The sequence below is a fragment of the Phalacrocorax aristotelis genome, chromosome 5 (genome assembly GCF_949628215.1).
Source record: "Phalacrocorax aristotelis chromosome 5, bGulAri2.1, whole genome shotgun sequence".
NCBI lineage: Eukaryota > Metazoa > Chordata > Aves > Suliformes > Phalacrocoracidae > Phalacrocorax > Phalacrocorax aristotelis.
In genome coordinates, this window is record NC_134280.1 from 66,858 (window position 1) to 85,426 (window position 18,569).

Sequence of the window (18,569 nt, forward strand, 5' to 3'; positions counted from 1 at the left end):
TTTCAATACATGTATGACAATTTATTGTACCACCAGTCATATAAAGCATTTTGATCCAAAATGGTCAGAAACAATCTTGAATAACTGCATAAGAATTTACAAACATTAGTAAAGATATACCACAGACTATAGCTTTCGAAGTTTTCAAGTGTAGGTTCTGGTAGATATCCATGTTTAAATAAAATGGACAATACCAGTAAAGATGCATACCTCTATTGTTTTTATTTATAAAGAAGTGACAACACTAGAAAACACATTGATAACCAGTGCTTTGAACAGTGAAGGTGGGATCTAAAAAAGTCTGATTAAACTAAACAACTGTAGGTCTTTATCAAGTTGCATATCTGCCAGGAATGCTGAAATGCAAGAGTTAACACCTGCAATATTCCGTAGTGGAACAGCCACATAATATCAAATATAATCTCCAATTTCCAAACCGGTACATAAAAAAAAAAAGAGCCATCACTAACGCTAAGTATTAGAAGACCACTGCAAGTTCTTATTGCTTTTTGAGTTAAAAAATAATTTTCACATAAACCAAAACCCAAACAATCTTTACAGTATCTTGCTCATCCTCCTGTTCATTCATTAACACTGGAAGCAATCAGTTATTATACGATGCGGCAACAGAGGCATTTAAAAAAACCCAAACAAAACCTATTTAAGTACATGGACATCCCCACCCTCCCTGCCCACCCTCACCCTGAAACCCACTATAACCACTTAGTGCCAGTAGAGGAGCAAAACTCGATAGATTAAACCAGAAATCTGACTACAGTAAGAAGGAAACATAAAGGGAGATACAGCTTCCTTAAATATTCAAAATCTGATGCCTTCCAAAACAAAGCACATCCTCCTCATCATTTAAAAAGGGAAGTTGCTTTTTATGTATCTAATCCTCACACATGCTGAATAGTTCTCAAGTCCACTGAGTTCCACTGTGCAGCAGCTGATTTTGAATTCAACAATGCTTAAAAAACTACAGTAATATTTAATGCGCTTTTTACTAAGGAAAGGAAAACCCAAATGCATGTTGATGTTGTTCTTGCCAATTCAGCATTTCTGCAGCAATTCCATTTGTCTCGCAGTATGAAAGTTCTACCAGCATCAGTCTTCAGAATCATCCTCAGAAGCTGTTGGAACAACACAGTATAATCAGAAGCGTTGAAAAAGGTCCGTGAAATTAGAGTACTTTAAGATGAGCAGTGGAAATAAAGAGTGTAATACCCGCCCACACCTTGTGTAATTACATAGCTTAATTTTTAAATGCATCTCATGCCTGAAAAATACAGCATTTTCAAATCAAAACTCAGTATTACAAAATGCAGTGTCCTCCTGCTGTTCTTCCTCAAAGTAAAAGGAAGAAAACTTAATTACGCCAGAGATTCAACTTTTATCTAGCGTTTACAGTGGCTAATTCCAACAGTAGTCAGAGGAGAATATATTCAATCCATGAGAGCAGCACCCAACAAAAGGGAAAGAAATGACTCAAAGTTAACAATTTGGATACTAAAATATCTATATAGGTTCAGCAGCCTAAACAGACAGACTCTTAAAAATTGTTTTATAGATGTGTGCTGCTTAACGCAGTTAGATCAGGCCTACTTGGGAGCAGCTTCTCTCTCCAGCCCCATTCTTTCAGCATATGCAAAATGAACATAAAGCCCACATACGGATCACGTTTTGTTGTTGCAAGCTGAATCAAAAGACAAATACGCACTTGTCAACTATGATTAAGAGGGTCAGTACACATATCTACAATAGGTTTGTGAAGTGTTAGCTTGTCTGTAACAGGATTTTATTCTGGCCTCTTAAGCAAACTTTGCAGTCAAGAAAGTATTTACACTTGAGTAACTTGTCCTCTGAACACAGGAAGAGGCAAGGTCTGTCTCCTCACTTCTCCAGTTCTTAGAAGAATAATATAACTAAAGTAGCATCAATAATATACCTAGAACTCAGTATTCCTTACCTGCAAGTTAGATAAAGCCTGAATCAAATAAAGATTAAACTATTGTGTAAAATGGCATTCATTAATTTTAACTCTAAGAAGGATGCACAGAATTTAGGAATAAATTCTGAACTCAAGTCCACCTTTGTCTGCTCTGAGTGCAGAAATAATCACCTGCTCTTTGAACTAAAACATATGCACATGCATACACCATTCCTCATTGTACTCCAAATACGTCCTATGCACTGAAAATTCATATACAATCTTTGAATTTTGACAGACATTCACATGCACACTAAAAAAAAAGAAGTCAGATCATCTACCCTTCTACTGCCTGTTCATCACACCCAGATTCACTTAGATTCAGGATGCATTTACCAGAAGTCAGCATATAGTTTTGAATTTAAGCACACTGCATAAGCCATTAGAGAGAAAAGTAGGCTAGACCTTTGCTAAAATTAGCAACTGTTAAATTTCATTGCTGAAGTAGATAGGTCTGATCAATGGATACACAAAACTGAAAAGTGTGTGTGAACAGGAAAAAAAAAAAGGAAAGGGGAGCAGGAGTGGGGGGAGAAAGAAAGGGGAGCAGGAGCTGAGGGAAGAAAGGAAGAAAGGGCAGCAGGAGCGGGAAGAAGAAAAGAAAGGGGAGCAGGAGTGGGGGGAAAGAAAGCAAGGAAGGGGAGCAGGAGCGGGGGGGAAATAAAGAAAGGGGAGCAGGAGCTGGGGGAAGAAAGAAAGGGGAGCAGGAGCTGGGGGAAGCAAGAAAGAAAGGGGAGCAGGGAGGAAGAAAGGGGAGCAGGAGAAATGGCAAGTATGCTAATTTAAGTGCAGTGAAATTCAACTTTAAATTACTCTCTTCTGCTTGGACTCATGTAAAAGGCTACAGCCTGAAGGTCACCATCAACTCTGTTAACTACATACTGCTAGAATTACAATAACTGAACTGTAACTAGTGAGGAACCTTTTATCACTTGCAGAAAACAATTCTGTAGTCTAAACAACTCTGTGCTGTCAGAAAATTAATCACGGAGAATTAAAACCAGTTCCCCCTTGGAATAATTCTACTGATAATGGAAAAAGCACTGCTGGGTAAAGTAAAATTTTCAGTAATTACATTCAGTATTATGAATCTTGGCAAGGAGGATTGTACTCATTTAACTTTGAGTTGAACCTAATGGGAGCGGAAGGGAAGAGGGGAAGCACCTACTTTCAATATCTTCCATATGTGCCTGAAGAGTTCTTGCAAGGTTAATAAACTAGAAACAAGGCAGAGAGAAAGTAGTTTAAAAGTTGCAAAGTTATCTGCAGAAATTTGCAACAAGTTAGCAAAGTTTTCTTCACTTTTTCTTCACTTTTTACATCCCACAGCTTCATCCCAGATGCCGGTTATCCTAAACCCATTTGCCCAACTTCCAAATACCAATGCAAAATTTAATAGAAATCCCCACATGTTAGACTTCAATTTGCTATTGCTTAGTTATTTCAGCTTCCACTCTATGTCAAATGCTTCTGGTAGCAGTTAGTGGCATCATCTTCATGTTCTACAGCCTTTGTAACACATCCTTTTTGAAAGTAGCGCATATAAACAATTGCCAGTTTTATTAAAACAGTTCCTAGAAATTGTAATGCAGAAAAACAATCTGTAAGGACTGCCTTAGTTGGATCCGTTTCATTTACTTCACTATTAATATGGCAAAACAGAGCCCTCTGACTGACTGAGGTTAATGAAAAATGCATAAATACATTTAAGATTTTAATTTTAAATAAAAAGTTTAAGGGCAGGATTACTATTAGGCAATGGTAGCAGTTGGGTGTTAGAAGTATGTGGTATCGAAACCTAAAGGTAAATCCATAAGAATCAGGTTCCTTAGGCAACTGTGAAAGTGTCACTGACCAAAAAAAACCACCTGGCTGAGAATCTACATCATTGTTTCAGTTGATAGTCCAGATGTTGAGACACAGCAAATAAAAAGAAACAAGAATATAATGCTTCAGTTTCCATAGCTCAGTTGTACACTCCGTATCAAACACGCATCGGTGCTCTCATTGGTTTAAAATGCAGTGTCACTGTATAATGCTGCCTCTGATGAAAAAAACAGTAAAAAAACATCTAATTTCTGCAATACGCTCAAGTTAATAACTTGTACTGGATGCTGGCTACTATTAGATTTTGTGTCTTATGTCTCTACACTTGTAGCAGAGAAAACTGGACACTTTACTTGTGGATCATGGAATACAAGCTCTGCATTAAATGTGTACAGGAAAGAGGATCACCGTTCTAACACAGTAAGAGATTAGACGACAGTCCTGTCTCTACACCGAAGGCCTAGTACCCACTAGCAACCATTCCAATAAGCGTTGGACAAGCTTAATATTGTCACTTCTTTTAATGTAATTAAAAAAAAAAAAATCAGCTTTTCAGGAGCTCAGTTGACAAAGAACATCAATTAACTAACTAGTATCAAATAAACGTGTAGAATATCGGATTTCTGAATAAGTCGCTATGCAGAAATAACTTTGTGTGATGTTTTCTTAATGGTAAAATGCATACTTACTGCATTTCTAAGCCAAGCCATTTAAGTGACAAGAATACAGTCAAACACAACTAAAAAGAGCTTTTGACTAATGCCAGGAAATCAGACTAGAGCTAGTCAGTTTCAGAACGAAATATTCAAATACACATTTAGGAACAATGCAGCAGACAAGCATTTCAAGGTCTAGACCTTTGCAATACAGACTGGCATAATGAGAAAAATTAATCAAATAAGATAGTCCAACACTCTCAACTGCATGTTTGTAGAGTACAAGGTTAACCTTCCAGTTTTGCATAAACTCAAAATAATCATGACAACACACATGCAAAGCAATGCATTACCAACAACCTCAATAAAAATGATTTTGTAACACAGTAACTGCAATAAAGTAGTACCTTCAGTTTCAAATCAAACATGGTGTTACTGCATTGACAAACCCAGACCATTTTAGACCTTTAAATGCGTTACATAAGCATGCTTCTTGGGTATCTAGCTCCTAGGTTGCTCAAGGTAACAATCTAGTTCTAATCTCTCTGTACGGGCAACTCCTGTGATAAAAATCACTGCATACTTACTCTGACACGCGTGCTGGCCTCACTTGCAGTTCCTAGCATATCAGAAAAGCGCTGCTCGCATAAGTGTAACAACACTACAAGGTAGAGACCAGAGCTGATAAATTCATAGTCTGCCTTAAAGGAGATCAAAAGAAACATTCAGAATGTCAGCGGTATGTCTGCATATATGACTCATTAAATATAACCAGAATTAAATTTTACTGGAAACATTATATATTTGCTCTCTAGTTGTCCCAAGAGAATTAGGGAAATATAATACTAAAAATATTTTAATTACTGAAAAGCTATTTATACTTCTGGTTCTTCCCACCCACCCCAGAGATAACCTGTTATCCTTGAAGATAAACAGAGAGAGTTCTACAAATAAGATCTCAGTCAGCATGATTAGTTCACAGGAAGGAATCTGAGAATCAGAGTATTATACCACTGGGGAAAATAAAACCAACAAACTTTGCTGGTTTCTTTTCAGTGGTCCCAACACTTCACATAAAGCCAAAATAAAGGGAAATATTATAAGAACTTTATGATGTTATAAATATTTTGAGAAATTACTTCCCCTGCTAAGGTAAACTTTCAAAATGCTACTGCTGAACTGATCATTTAGAGTCAATTATTTGGGAAAAAGTTTCAAAGCTCTTACTTCTATCAAAGTACAGTAACAGTAACCAAGAATCAGTAGTGCTGAAGATAAGATGATGGCCCTCTCGATAAATACTTCTCAGAGTCTGTCCCAAGTGACAGGAACTAGAGTACTAGGGTAAGAGCTTTACTCTAAATAATAAGAAAATTAGAGGTTGATGTTTGGCCCCAAAACAGATGTCACTTTGTATTTTCTTTCAACTTCTGAGGTAGGCAAATGTCATTAGTCTTTCTATATTCACAGAATACAACCCAGAGAATAAGGAAAACCCTCTGAAAGAAGTTCATTAAAATAACACCAGCTTTTTGTTATTTATTCATTTTTAAATACTACACAATCCAGTAGTTCAAAATAATGTATTTTATATAACGAGAGTAATACTAATGGGCCTTTAATTATTTTTTATTCAGGAAAGGACTTGAAGGAGCAGCAGGAAGCTGTTAGAAGAGAGGTTAGCTTCTACCACTCTAACGAAACAAAAGAAGTTTTTAATAGTATGTTTAAAACAACTGCTTAGGTGTGTTTAAAAAAACACCAAAAGCAAAGACAATTCATGACTTCATGTGAAATTCAATCTAATCATACTAGTACTCCCACTGCACCTATGTAGCAGAGACACTGGACTGCAATGCTAGATGACAGATCTGCAACTAAGAAAAGGATAAGAGATCCATTACACTTACTGAAAGCTCAGCTATAGGAAGCACAGCAGGAAGACAGAATTCGTCTGAATACTGAGGAGAAATGTCTGTTCCATGTTGACATTACTTAGTGTGCATAACAGTCCTTCTGAAAAGGAGATGCATTTTCCCTCTCTAAAGAAGAGCGCCCTCCCAGCACTAAACCAACACTTACCAAACTAGGCAAAATATACTAACTTGTTCATTTGCATGTGCCCTATAAAGTTCATGAATGTCAAAGTCTTCCAGATTCAGATGCAACTTTTCCTTGCACAGTTCACAAGTTGTCACTGCTTCCAAAGAAGAACCTGGTGGGGAGGAGCAGGGGGAGAGGCAGTGTCAAGTTGCAACAAACTATAATACAGGACACAATTATACAAGGATTACAAGCTGTACTAATTCTTGATTTATTTTGCAGAGCAAGGTTAGAAGAAAAGAAAGCCTTTAATAGAAATGTAGTGACTATCTGCCACTGTCATAATTTAAATGCTATAGAATCTTTATTCTCTATCCAGCTCCACATATTTTGCCTCATGTTCATTCTGGACACCATACGCCCCTTACTGAAAAGTCTGGCATAAAATTGCCACTTGGGCTGCTTGAATTCTACAGTCCAATCCAAATATACAAAAAAGTAATAATAAATATATTAGAATAGCTTAAAGTTATTGCCAGAGTAACATTCTGTCTTAAAGTACCAGGTTTCAAACAAGTTGCTCCATAAGCAACAAGATGAACAAAGCAAGTTTATGGTAGATTTATGTCTTATATAGTTAAATACTTCAAACTAATTTCTCCAACAATCTGAGGCTTCTAATACATCCCTACTCTCATACTGAGTAAAAATGTAAACAGATGCTAGCCACCTATTTTTAAGTCTTAAAAAAACCTACAGATCACTTACTTATAAACTAGTCAATTTATTACAAAAACATTTGTACAGTGTGCAATTTCTGAACTGTTCCTTTATAAAATTCTCTATGCACTTTGAAGTAATTTTTTGAACAAGTGGTTTTACCTGCCTTGAACAAGTCAGTATCTTTTTTTTTAAAAAAATAAATATTTAAGTATAGTTACAATAGAAAACCACTTTTGGATTTTAAAATTCCTATCACTCTGCTACAGTCAGCCTGGCTATAGGAGTCTTAAAAACTAACATGAAGAAGGATGGGGAACAAACTCACCCAGAGTGATAGAGTAGCTTTAAACCTACACTTCTGCAATGTTGTATTTTGTCTAATATCTTAGTAGATTATCCCAAAATTGTAATTCTCTGAATGACACACACAGTTCTTTGAACTACTCACGTGAGAAGCTGCAGAGACACACAATAAGCCTGGAAGTGCCACACTGTTGTTTGTCCCCAACTGCTTGTTTTTCAAATAAATACCTCCTGTTAAGCCTCCCAATGTAACTTGACGTCTGCCTCTGCCTTGGTTTAGAGTTTGCTTTACCTGAATTAATCTTGGACTGCAGCCACTTTTTCATGCACTCCTGGTGAACATACTGCAGACTTCCAGTGCATTTGCATGGCTCTATTAAAAGGTTGTCAGAACTTGCAGAGGACATCTGACAGATTCTGCATAAGTCACCCTCTTCATCTTCAGAATCTTCTAAAAGCAGGCTGAATAGGAAGGAATATCAACAAACACTGTGACACATTTCATGTAAGACTTTTTATAATGACAATTCCATTCATCAAACTGTTCTTGAACCTACCAGGATTGACACAAGTTTGTCTAAAGACAAAAGTGAGAACACAGGTGACAAAGGACTGAGTTGCCACCTTCTCTGAAGCAAAGTTTCCTTTTAACATCATGGTTACAGAAAACCTGCTCATGTTAACTCAAGTACATTTTGTTATCTCAAAAGAACATACTAATTTACCTCTCTTTAATTTTCTGGAGTCTTTCTGGATCTCTTGAAGGTGGTATCTTAGACTTGCCACTTTCTTGTCCATCAGACTGATTCCAGCCAGAGGGAATAATATCTACAGTTATCATAAGATTGTCAGACAGACTGCTCCCTAATGTTGGAGGCACTGCAAAGCGAAAGAGAGAACCAGGCAGAATTCCAGAACTTCTCCTGCTGTGGCCTGAATCTGGTGGGGAGGCAGTAGCTGTAGGAACACCAGATACTGCAGGTGTTGGTGGTCTGCTAACAGAAGCCCGAGGAGGGCTACGTGACGCTTCAAGAGAGGTCTCCTCACCTGACTCTCTTCTTCTGAAGACATGTTGTGATCTAGCGGATTCATCTCTTCCTTCTCTTCTTCTTCTGGAAAACAGAGGTGTACATCTGTTCCTCAAAGATGAAGATAACCAGGATCCTGTGCTCCTACTTTCAGAGTCTGGTCTGTAACTTTCCCTGTCTGAATCAGGGTTATGATTCTGTGAAACTCCTGATAAACCCCATCTTCGTCTAAGAAAACTAAATCCCTGAGAAGCTTCAGATGTATGAAGTCCTGGAACTTCCGGAGCTGCAGCTCCACTACTGCTTGACAGAGTAGAAGCTTGAACTCTTGGGACCACGGCTGGCTCTTCAGAGCCTAATGATCTTGTGTGCAACGACTCTTGGCTAGACCTTCGAGAGAAAAATGTAGAAGACATGCTAGATGCTAAACGAGACAGCAGCTGTCTGGTTGTGCGCCTCCCTTCGCTGTCAGCTGCAGGCTCATTCAATGACCTCTGAGAAGATAAAACCCTTTCAGAACTACTTGAGGAAGGAGTTTCATCCCTAATGGCAGTAAGGGAAAATGCTGGCTGCATGCTCCTCTGGGGAGATTCCAATTCATTTCTCCTTTGTCTTGAAGAATAGCTGGATCTTGAAGAGCTCATGTTACAGTCTCTGTTGAAAAAAGATGGCTGATGGTCAGAAGGCAACTGGCGGTTCATGGATGAGTTCAGCCTCAAAGTGCTTAATGAGCTCTCTTTTGGTCTTGCTCCCTCTGCATATGAAGAGGCAGGTCTGTCTTGAAGATCTGTTGCAAAAAAGCAGAGGAAAATACTATGAGATGATGTGCTCCAATTATTACGTTCCAGATAGGTAACTCTAAAGTGTAAATGCAGAAGTTCAAGATTTCATGATCCTTACGTAAAATTGTTTCAAATTTGGCAGGTAGATTCCAGAGCAATATTAAGTTTAAATTTATTTATCAGAATTCTAAAGTTAAAATGAAACCTACACTGGGTTCAATCTTGTAAATCCATTTGGAATCTTAACACCCCTGAAATCTTCAGATTATCAAGGTATGACTCACTTTCTTATACGCAAGTATGAAAATTCTAACTATCTGTCAGAAGTTACATAAGACCAGCATCTGGGTTAAAAACAGCAAACTATATACAATACTATTCCTAACTTAAATGTCCATTTTGCCTGTAGACTGAGAAAGACAAGTTAATCAAAACTTCCGCAGTGTAGCAGACACCAGAGCACATGAAACAAATGTATGGATAAAGCCAAGTATATTCCCCATCTATTACAACAAGCTACCCTTATTCTTCTCATCATAAGAACATAAAGAGCTGCAGTTACAAACACTACTTAAAGGCAGCATAAAATTATTGACTTCGGGTAACAGAAATTGCATAGTATCTAAATTAGATGTGTATCTTACGATAATAATGTTTTAAACCAAGAACTCAAATATAAAAAGAATGCCCTAGCAATACTGTAATTCCACTGCTCCAGACCAAAAGGGTTATCAACGACATGCAGTAACTAAGTTAGTTCACACATTCAGCTATGCAACTGGCTTAAGCACTATCAGATTTAATGATTCTGAAATCAGTAATCTCTCCCAATTATCCTGATTACCTGTAGTCAATTAGATCACTATCACCAGATTATTATGTCCTCCCCTGCTCTTTAAGGGTACATTCGATCACCCAATGCTTCCCAATGACCAGCAGGTCAAGTGAGGTAATTCTCCCCCTCTACTCCCCTCTGGTGAGACCCCACCCGGAGCACTGCTTACAGCTCTGGAGCTCACAGAACAAGACAGACATGGACCTGTTAGAGCAGGTCCAGAGGAAGGCCACAACAATGATCAGAGGGCTGAAACCCCTCTCCTATAAAGAAAGCCTGAGAAAGCCTGGGTTGTTCAGCCTGGAGAAGGCTCTAAGGAGACCTTATTGCAGCCTTTCAGTATATAAAGTGGGCTAATAAGAATCATGACATAGACTGTCCTGAGTTGGATTGGACCCACAAGGACCATCGAGTCCAACTCCTGTCCCTTCACAGGACAGCCCCGAATTCACACCATTTCTCTGAGGGCCTTGTCCAAGTGCTTCTGGAATATCGCCAGGCTGGTGCCGTGATGCCTCCCTGGGGAGCCTGTTCCAGGGCTCCACCACCCTCTGGGGGAAGAGCCTTTTCCTAATGCCCAGCCTAACCCTCCCCTGGCGCATTTCCCTGCCATTCTCTCGAGTCCTGTCATTGTGTCACCAGAGAGAAGAGATCAGCATCTGCCTCTCCTCCTCCCCTTGGGAGGAAGCTACAAAGCACCATGAGGGCTGCCCTCAGCCTCCTCTTCTCCAGGCTGAACAAACCAAGGGACTTCAGCTGCTCCTTGTACCATTTCCCCTCTAAACCCTTCCCCAACTCCATGGTCCTCCTCTGGACACTCTCCAGTAGCTTTATATCCTTAATGTCCTGTGGCACCCAACACTGCACCCAGCACTCGAGGTGAGGCTGCCCCAGCACGGAGCAGAGCAGGACAATCCCCTCCCTTGCCCAGCTGCAATGCAGGGCTCGATGAACCCCAGGGCACGGTTGGCCCTCTTGGCTGCCAGGGCACACTGCTGGCTCGTGTTCAATTTGCTGTCAACCAGAACCCCCAGGTCCCTCTCTGCAGAGCTGTTCTCCAGCCTCTCATTCCACAGTCTAGATGTACATCCAGCGTTGCCCTGCCCCAGGTTTAAAATCCGGCACTAGCCCTTGTTAAACATCATAGGGTTGGGGACAGACTTTTTAACAGGGCCTTTAGTGACAGGACAAGGGATAATGGTTTTAAACTAAAAGAGGGTAGATTCAGACCACATAAGGACCAATTTTATTTTTTTTTTTCCAATGAGGGCAATGAAACACTGACACAGGTTGCCCAGAGAGGTGGTTGATGCCCCATCCCTGGAAACATTCAAGGGCAGGCTGGATGGGGCTCTGAGCAACCTGAGCTAGTTGAAGGTGTCCCTCCTCATTGCAGGGGCGTTGGACTAGATTACCTTTAAAGGTCCCTTCCAACCCAAACTACTCTGATTCTTCTAAGGGCATCTTCTGTAAATATTGTGTAAGAACCTCAGCACACTGGGAATAATTCCATTGTGGCTGAACTGTAGTTAACATTACATGAAGCAGCTGAGGAAGCTAACATCAGCTAGTCTCCTTCCTCAAATGGCTAGATTTGTGGGGAATGGGATGTAAGAGGGGGAAGGAGGAAGCAGCTGAAACATGCTAACCTCATAAGAAGGGAAACTTCTTCAATATTTTAACTGCTTAAGAAGCATTGGTAGATTAAGCTAGAAGGCAGAACCTTTCTCTATGTATTCTGGAATTGAAACCTTTCATGTTTGTAGTTTTGATAATGTTTTGTTTTCTTGGTTTTTTTTTAATGGGTTCTGCATTGCAATCACCATTTATTGTTAAAGCTGAGGTTTATGCATCTGGCATATTCCAACTAAAGAAACATCTGCACAGATGCCAAGCATCTGCCATGTGGTTTTGATTACACAGCAGGGAACACAGTGCTATTTTTATAGCACTTAAAGTGGCACTACTGCTATAAATGCAGTGTGGACAGTACAAAGCAAAGCTGTCCACCCATCCATTTCTCCCACTAGGTTCTACCAGGTAAACTCCACTGTCCACTTCAAGAAACAGTATGATTACATTAAAACATATTCTTCCGGTAAGGCAAGACTGCAGGATGAAGTCTGGAACTAGTTTTTATCTTTTTGGGTTGTCTTCTGTACTTGTAAAAATGCTAATTTTTTCCTTTAAACTTCTGCATTATAAAATACCACATATTAATCTGCAAAAGGTGGCAGATCAAGGCTGATGACTAGCTTTCCCCTAGACAGCTCTAAAAGGCCACAACACTCTGAACAGAAAGTGAAAAATGACACTGCAGAAGTCCACACTAGTCCTAGCAGTTACCATAGAACAAACCTCTCGTCTCATGTTAAGTATGTGTTTATTCATTTTTAATTTTCAGTGGTGTAGCAGTTCTCCCTAAAAATCACTCAAGAACCCAAATGGAAAGAGATAATACAATATGGGCACCTTCATGAAAACCCTTTCTTGAGTCAAATTAACATTATTTCTTTTCCCATACCTAAATACAAAGAGATCTTAAGATGAACAAGAAAAAGAGGCTTACTGGCTATTCACACAGTTACTGTGGCAAACACCAATACCATTTTCTTATGACTGAATGCATCTACATGCTAGACCATTCATATGTCCTACAATGGTTTACCCAACACATGGAAAGTGGCCAGCCAACTTTATTTAAAAGGATACCTTAAAATTAAATAGACTTTTTGGTTTTGTGTTTTGAAGACAATACTAAAAGAACATGTGAAGAAACTAACAGGCATGCAACCTATGGGTTTACAAGCTTTCAGTTGTACAATACATACATGTTGAGGGTGAAAAGTCACTGTTTCTGTAGCTGCGATCCACCAGGTTATTAACAGGCAGATCTGTTGTTCTTTCTACCTCTCTTCGCTCTCTCACCAGCTCAGTTCCAAGGGAGCCAAGCATCACTGATGAAGATCTAGGAATCCTACTGTACCTCCAAGAGGAATCTAGAAAGAAAAAGTAAATAAATCCCCTGCTTTTGTAATTATTTAAAAATCCATTAGAGTTAGTACTTATGCATGCATTCTGGTTATACCATATCAAGGGCGAGTTTAACAATACCACTAAGCTGATCAAGTCGCCAGCTGCCAACATAAAGGCAAGTAAGCAGCACTCTGCTGATGCTGGCACTTAATCTTGCAGCAAGTTCTGAAAGCTAAACCAGAAAAAAGTAGTAGTACTTCTGCAAAGAGTCAGACCCATTAACACTCATACAGAATAGGAGGAGGAAGAGGAATAGCATCTTGCTTTCTAGTGGCAGCTAGTTATTAAACAGGCTTCACAACATGGCAAAACAGCAACTTGAGACTTAATAAATGCTGCCATTCTAATGATGCTTGTTAAATGCTCCTAAAATTCATTTTCTAGCAAGACAGCTGATGCTGAAATGCAGCTTAGACACAACTTTCAGAACAATGACTATTACTGTTCTTGCTCATATTGCAGAGTAAAATGCTTCAGTTCAAGAAGGGATCTTGTTTTTTGCTAACAGCCCTAACAACTAAAAAGGGAACTGTACATACTGCAGCTGTGAATACAATTCTTGTTCCAAAAAAAGTGTTCTTCAATGGCTCTGAAAAATCCACCTTGATTTTGTTTTATTGCTGACTTATAAATCCAAATTTAAACATTCATTGGACAGTGTCATGACCAACCAATCCAGAAATGGAAAGACAGATAGTCCTACACCATAATGAGAAATGTTAATGGGAATCATTTTATTAACAGAATAAGAAAGCATCAACAATACTGGGTTTTGAGCTAACTTTTATTTGCATGGCTGTGTGGTTCCATAAAGGGATATAAAAAGAACACTGATCCATATACTCACAAGGGTAATCTGAATGGATCTAAAGGTCTGCTTCTTGGAACACAGAGTTAAGTAAGGTAAAGATTTCCTTTCTGCTGTCCCTGGCACACGTAGGTTAACCAACACAATTTGACTCGTGAACTAACATCAGCTGCACTCATTCTTTCCTTGAAATCTTAACCCATTAAGACATATTTGAGCCATGAAGTTCAGCTTTACCGCAAATGGAATAGGTACAGGTAATAATTTTGAAATTACATGAGTACAATAGGGTTTTCAAAAGACCATGCTACCAGCATTCTTAGTACTTCGGATACCGACACCAGTGTGAACATACTCTTCTGTTAAGCATAGGTTTTTAATATCTAAAAATAATAAAAGCATAATATTTCAAAGCAGGTCTTTTAAAATTTGATAAAGCCTGATCTTACTACTCAGACAATTTTCATGTAACTCAGCTTTAGTAATCAACCTCTCACCTGAAAAGGCAGTCAAGCCATTACTTCTCACAGAAGAGGTAGATGTACAAGACAGCTTAGGTCTCTTTGAATCGCTATCTTGTGGCTGGCTATGGAGTCTTGAATATGCTCCCTGAGTTCTCTCAGACTCACCATAACACCCAGATGTAAAATGAGAGGAAGATGATGTAGACTGAAATAACAAAAAAGTTACATAGTATTTCAGATGTACTTACACTGAACAAAAGTGTACATACTGTAAGGCTCACAAAAATAGTAAAGAATAACTTCAAAATGCAAAACCTTTTTATTTAAAAATAATATCGGGTTTATGCTTGTGCTCTTGATCAGTATTCCCAGGTTTACTCAAGATTGTCCCACCAACAAAAAGCTGGTTTCTCTTACAATCAGCATTATTTTTCCTTTGTAATAGATGTGGCTTACAGGCAAAAAAGATACTCCTGACTTGTAAGATGCTATAAACATGATCAAACATAGCTTTACAGATCTTCAAGGAAACATAATTTTGCTGTCCAGAAATGGCCAAAACTGATCAGCTTCATTATTTTATTTAATAGTTCAAGTAATCCAGCTTATTTTTTTACCAGCCTAAAATACACTTAGCTAATGGGTCTGCTGTAGCTTCTAGTAAGCTGTTGACTACATTAGCTCAGGTGCAACCGAAACAGTTCAGAGTAAAGAATGGGCACAAAATTTTTATAGGCTATAGCACTGAAATAAGAGTTTTCAGAAACTAGTACTAAAATTAAAAGAAAAGGATAGCTTATAAAGCTGTTAGTTTGGTTACTTGCAGCCAAGGCATTAATTTTCTATTTGAAATATTTGGATTTATATTTTGATGTGAAAAACTTGAGCTCAATCAAAAAGCTCAGTTGAGCTGTTTGATCACCCAGAAAGTATCTACAACCAAGACCCTTTAAGGATCAACCAAATTAGAGCAGATACTATAGTTGTGTTTTATTTCTGTTTTGTTATGTTGTTTACTAATCTTATGCCACTACTTTTTGCTCTTTAAAACTAAGAAGTACCTAAGTATTTCTCTTACCCCATCATAAAAGACAGGTGGGGAGACACAGAAACTAAGATCACAAACCAACTACAAAGCCAGCTTAATTTCCTTCATGAATCATCTGCTTAATGTATAACTTATCTTTTAATCATTTGCTATTAAATAAGTCAAAGTTTCAGAGTGTCTTCTGCAATGTTCACTTGCATCAGAACTTAAGAGAAAAGTTAACCTTAACGGGAAAAAGTGTTTAATTTTGAGACCTCTATAGCACCAACTTAACTAGATAAGTTAGGCCACTTACAGCCACAGACTCCATTTGAATTTCAACTGTATGGAGAGACACCTCCTATGACTTCCCCTGAAGGCTAACATCTCCACACTAGTTCCTCCCTCCCCCCCACTTATCTCAAAGTGTCTTCAACTCTAAGTCACAGTAAGAGAGCAAACACCTATTTAAGGTACCGCACTTTCAAGTGCCCAAACGTCTTTCAAGCCTCCAAGTGAAAAGGAATTTCACTATCTTCCAGCTAAGCATCTTCACAGTTTTCTGCTTTTCCCATCTTAATATTTCTACTGCAATTGAACATGTTTTATTGTCACTCTACAGTGCACAAGCATGTCAAAGCAGCAAACTATTTGTGGAGTTAACTGGGCTCCAGAATGTGCCTCCATAAGACAAGCTGTTAAGGCCTGAGCCTTGGATCTCAGTCAGGTGACAGTTCAGCCTCCATTTTCTTTCACAGTATGCTGTAAGCAGCGTGTAAGCAAGCACAGTCAGACTATGAACTGCTCCTCCACAACTAAGTTTTCTAAAGCAGGTCTCCAAAATTATGAACTTTGTGTTAACTCACAAAGCTGATACCACCCAAAAAACACACCCCCTAGAAATAACTGATAGAACAAGCCGAGTATAAAAAAAAAGAGTAATTTTGTCATCCATAGGACTGTAACAGGGATGAGATTCCAATAACCCCTCCTTTCTTCTTTTTAAATGGATACTTGCAGAGCCACTCTCACTTCAAATTTATTTCTTAACTATTCATAAAACTAATATTCATTCAGAGGATTAAAATAATAATGTGTAATTTCTTACCACTGCTATCTTCTTGCTTTCCCTCCACGTTGACTTAATAAGACCTACTTATCTAGAAACATTACGTGAGCCACTGCTAGCAGCTTTTCAGATCGGGAAGGCTAAGGTAAAACCCAATATTTTTTTTTAAAGCATTACATATTAACAATTCTCACCAATCTGCTTCTGCTTCCCCAAAATCTTCCAGAATGTGGATGATCAAGTGTCCCTGAGTAGCGCGTTGGAGGGGACGTTGCAAGCTTCCAAGGAGTTTCATGGGTGTCTCTTTCTCCAATTCCCCAGTCTCTGCTGGAACTATTCAATGCACTGGATTCCTGAAGAAAAACATCATATACACTTTGTAACTCAAAATGAACTCAATATCTGATCTGAATATTGAAAATACAGGGACATGGAGGTACTAACAAACCTGAAAACCTTTCATACAAAACCTCAAGGGATACCCAATAATAAATGGAACAGGCTTACGAGAGAAACGCTCCTTTATCTGTCCTCTTATTTGACTGTGGACAATAAAAAGTTGAAGTGTAAGGCTTTTGAGGCCTTACATCAACCTAGGTACTCCAATAACAGGGCAGAAGTGTTACGTAAAAAATCCCACACACTTAGAAAAAAGTCTTCATGACAGCAAAAGTGTCCCAGCAGAAGTGGCTTTTGGCCACTAAAGTCAGCCCTCTGTCTTGTCCTGGTCATAAGTTTTAATACAGGAAAGAGTGGGTGCAAAGAGGGGGGAAAAAGAAAAATCATGGTTTGGGCCTACTAACAGATCAGTATTTTTACATAAGGAGCATGATCTGTCCTAGTAAAACATATGGGACAACAGATGTAAACAATGTCATAAAATTATTATTAAAAAAAAAACAACCCAAAACCTATGCTACTGCAAATTACACAGTACCTTCTCCGAGTCTTAAACACTTCCCCTTTTACTGCTGCTTAAGTTTATTATTCCTCTGCAGTCTGTTTTAATAATCCATCAATGTGCTATTAGTAGGGAAGGCTTGCAAATTAGGCATTATTAATTCCAATTACATATCATGCAAGCAGCAAAAATGCATTTCTATTTTCACTACAGAACTGAAACTTTTGTGTCTCTAAGTTTCCTATAAATCACTAACATTGAAGACAGCCATAGAAGAGTAAGCAGCACTGGAGACAAAGCCACTTTGGACTAAAGAAACAAGGGTAAATAGTTTTAATAGCTGATTTCAGACATAGTGCAGAGATACCAAATCCACAGTTTGATACGCACAACAAACTAAGACTGCAAAGCAAAACAGTCCTGCAAATAAACATTGTTTGCTGCATTACCTCAGAACAAAGTGCTCAAATTATCTGAAGGTTGATGACTGCAGCACAATGACTGTAACTGTTCTTTTTGTGTTTTCTCTTTCAATATACTCAGGAGCTCTGATCTTTACCTTGGCTACACAATCAAGCTTCTAATAATAAACCTGGAAACCATTTAACATATGAATCTGTCTATCGTTAAGAGAACTTAAGGGATGAAGTTCTACAATACAAGCTTCTGGATTTCAATGAATAGATGATAATTAAGGAAAGACATTGCAACTTAATTTGCTCCACAGAATAATCATTGAGATTAGTAAAAGTAATAAATAACAGAAATCCAACCATTTTATCACAGCTAAGCAGAGTCTGTAAGTGATTATTTGTCCATCCTCTCTCTATGAACTATTCATACTAGAACTGCAGTAGTTTCTGTCACTATTTCTTAAAGGTTGTAGGATTAGGATTTAAAAAGCTGAAGAAATAGTCATGATCATCATTGTCACAAGCAAAATTAAACCTGAAAATGAAGTATCAGCTGGTAAGTTCTCATATTTCAAAGTCTCAGTTGGATTCATCGGGTTTCTAAATTATTTCATATATGGATAAGGAGCCCATGATCATAAGACTACACAACTTTAAGATGAAA

At 38.4% G+C, this 18,569-nt stretch overlaps 1 protein-coding gene across 9 annotated transcripts in view; it reads right to left on the minus strand.

The window, feature by feature from the left end:
* MARCHF7 (membrane associated ring-CH-type finger 7) overlaps window positions 1–18,569 on the minus strand; it is a 27,907-nt gene continuing 9,338 nt past the window's right edge. For 3 of the 9 annotated variants that reach the window (XM_075092627.1, XM_075092622.1, XM_075092620.1), the window contains 9 exons: window positions 16,786–16,944; window positions 14,529–14,700; window positions 13,019–13,186; window positions 8,268–9,357; window positions 7,835–8,004; window positions 6,579–6,688; window positions 5,061–5,174; window positions 3,159–3,207; window positions 1–1,133 (listed from right to left, as the gene is read on the minus strand). In XM_075092627.1, coding sequence (XP_074948728.1) covers window positions 1,108–1,133; window positions 3,159–3,207; window positions 5,061–5,174; window positions 6,579–6,688; window positions 7,835–8,004; window positions 8,268–9,357; window positions 13,019–13,142 — 1,683 coding nt within the window. In that variant the 5' untranslated portion in view covers window positions 13,143–13,186; window positions 14,529–14,700; window positions 16,786–16,944 and the 3' untranslated portion in view covers window positions 1–1,107. The remainder of the gene's footprint in view (window positions 1,134–3,158; window positions 3,208–5,060; window positions 5,175–6,578; window positions 6,689–7,834; window positions 8,005–8,267; window positions 9,358–13,018; window positions 13,187–14,528; window positions 14,701–16,785; window positions 16,945–18,569) is intronic. The other 6 variants (XM_075092626.1, XM_075092621.1, XM_075092619.1 and 3 more) reach the window with 3 other exon arrangements.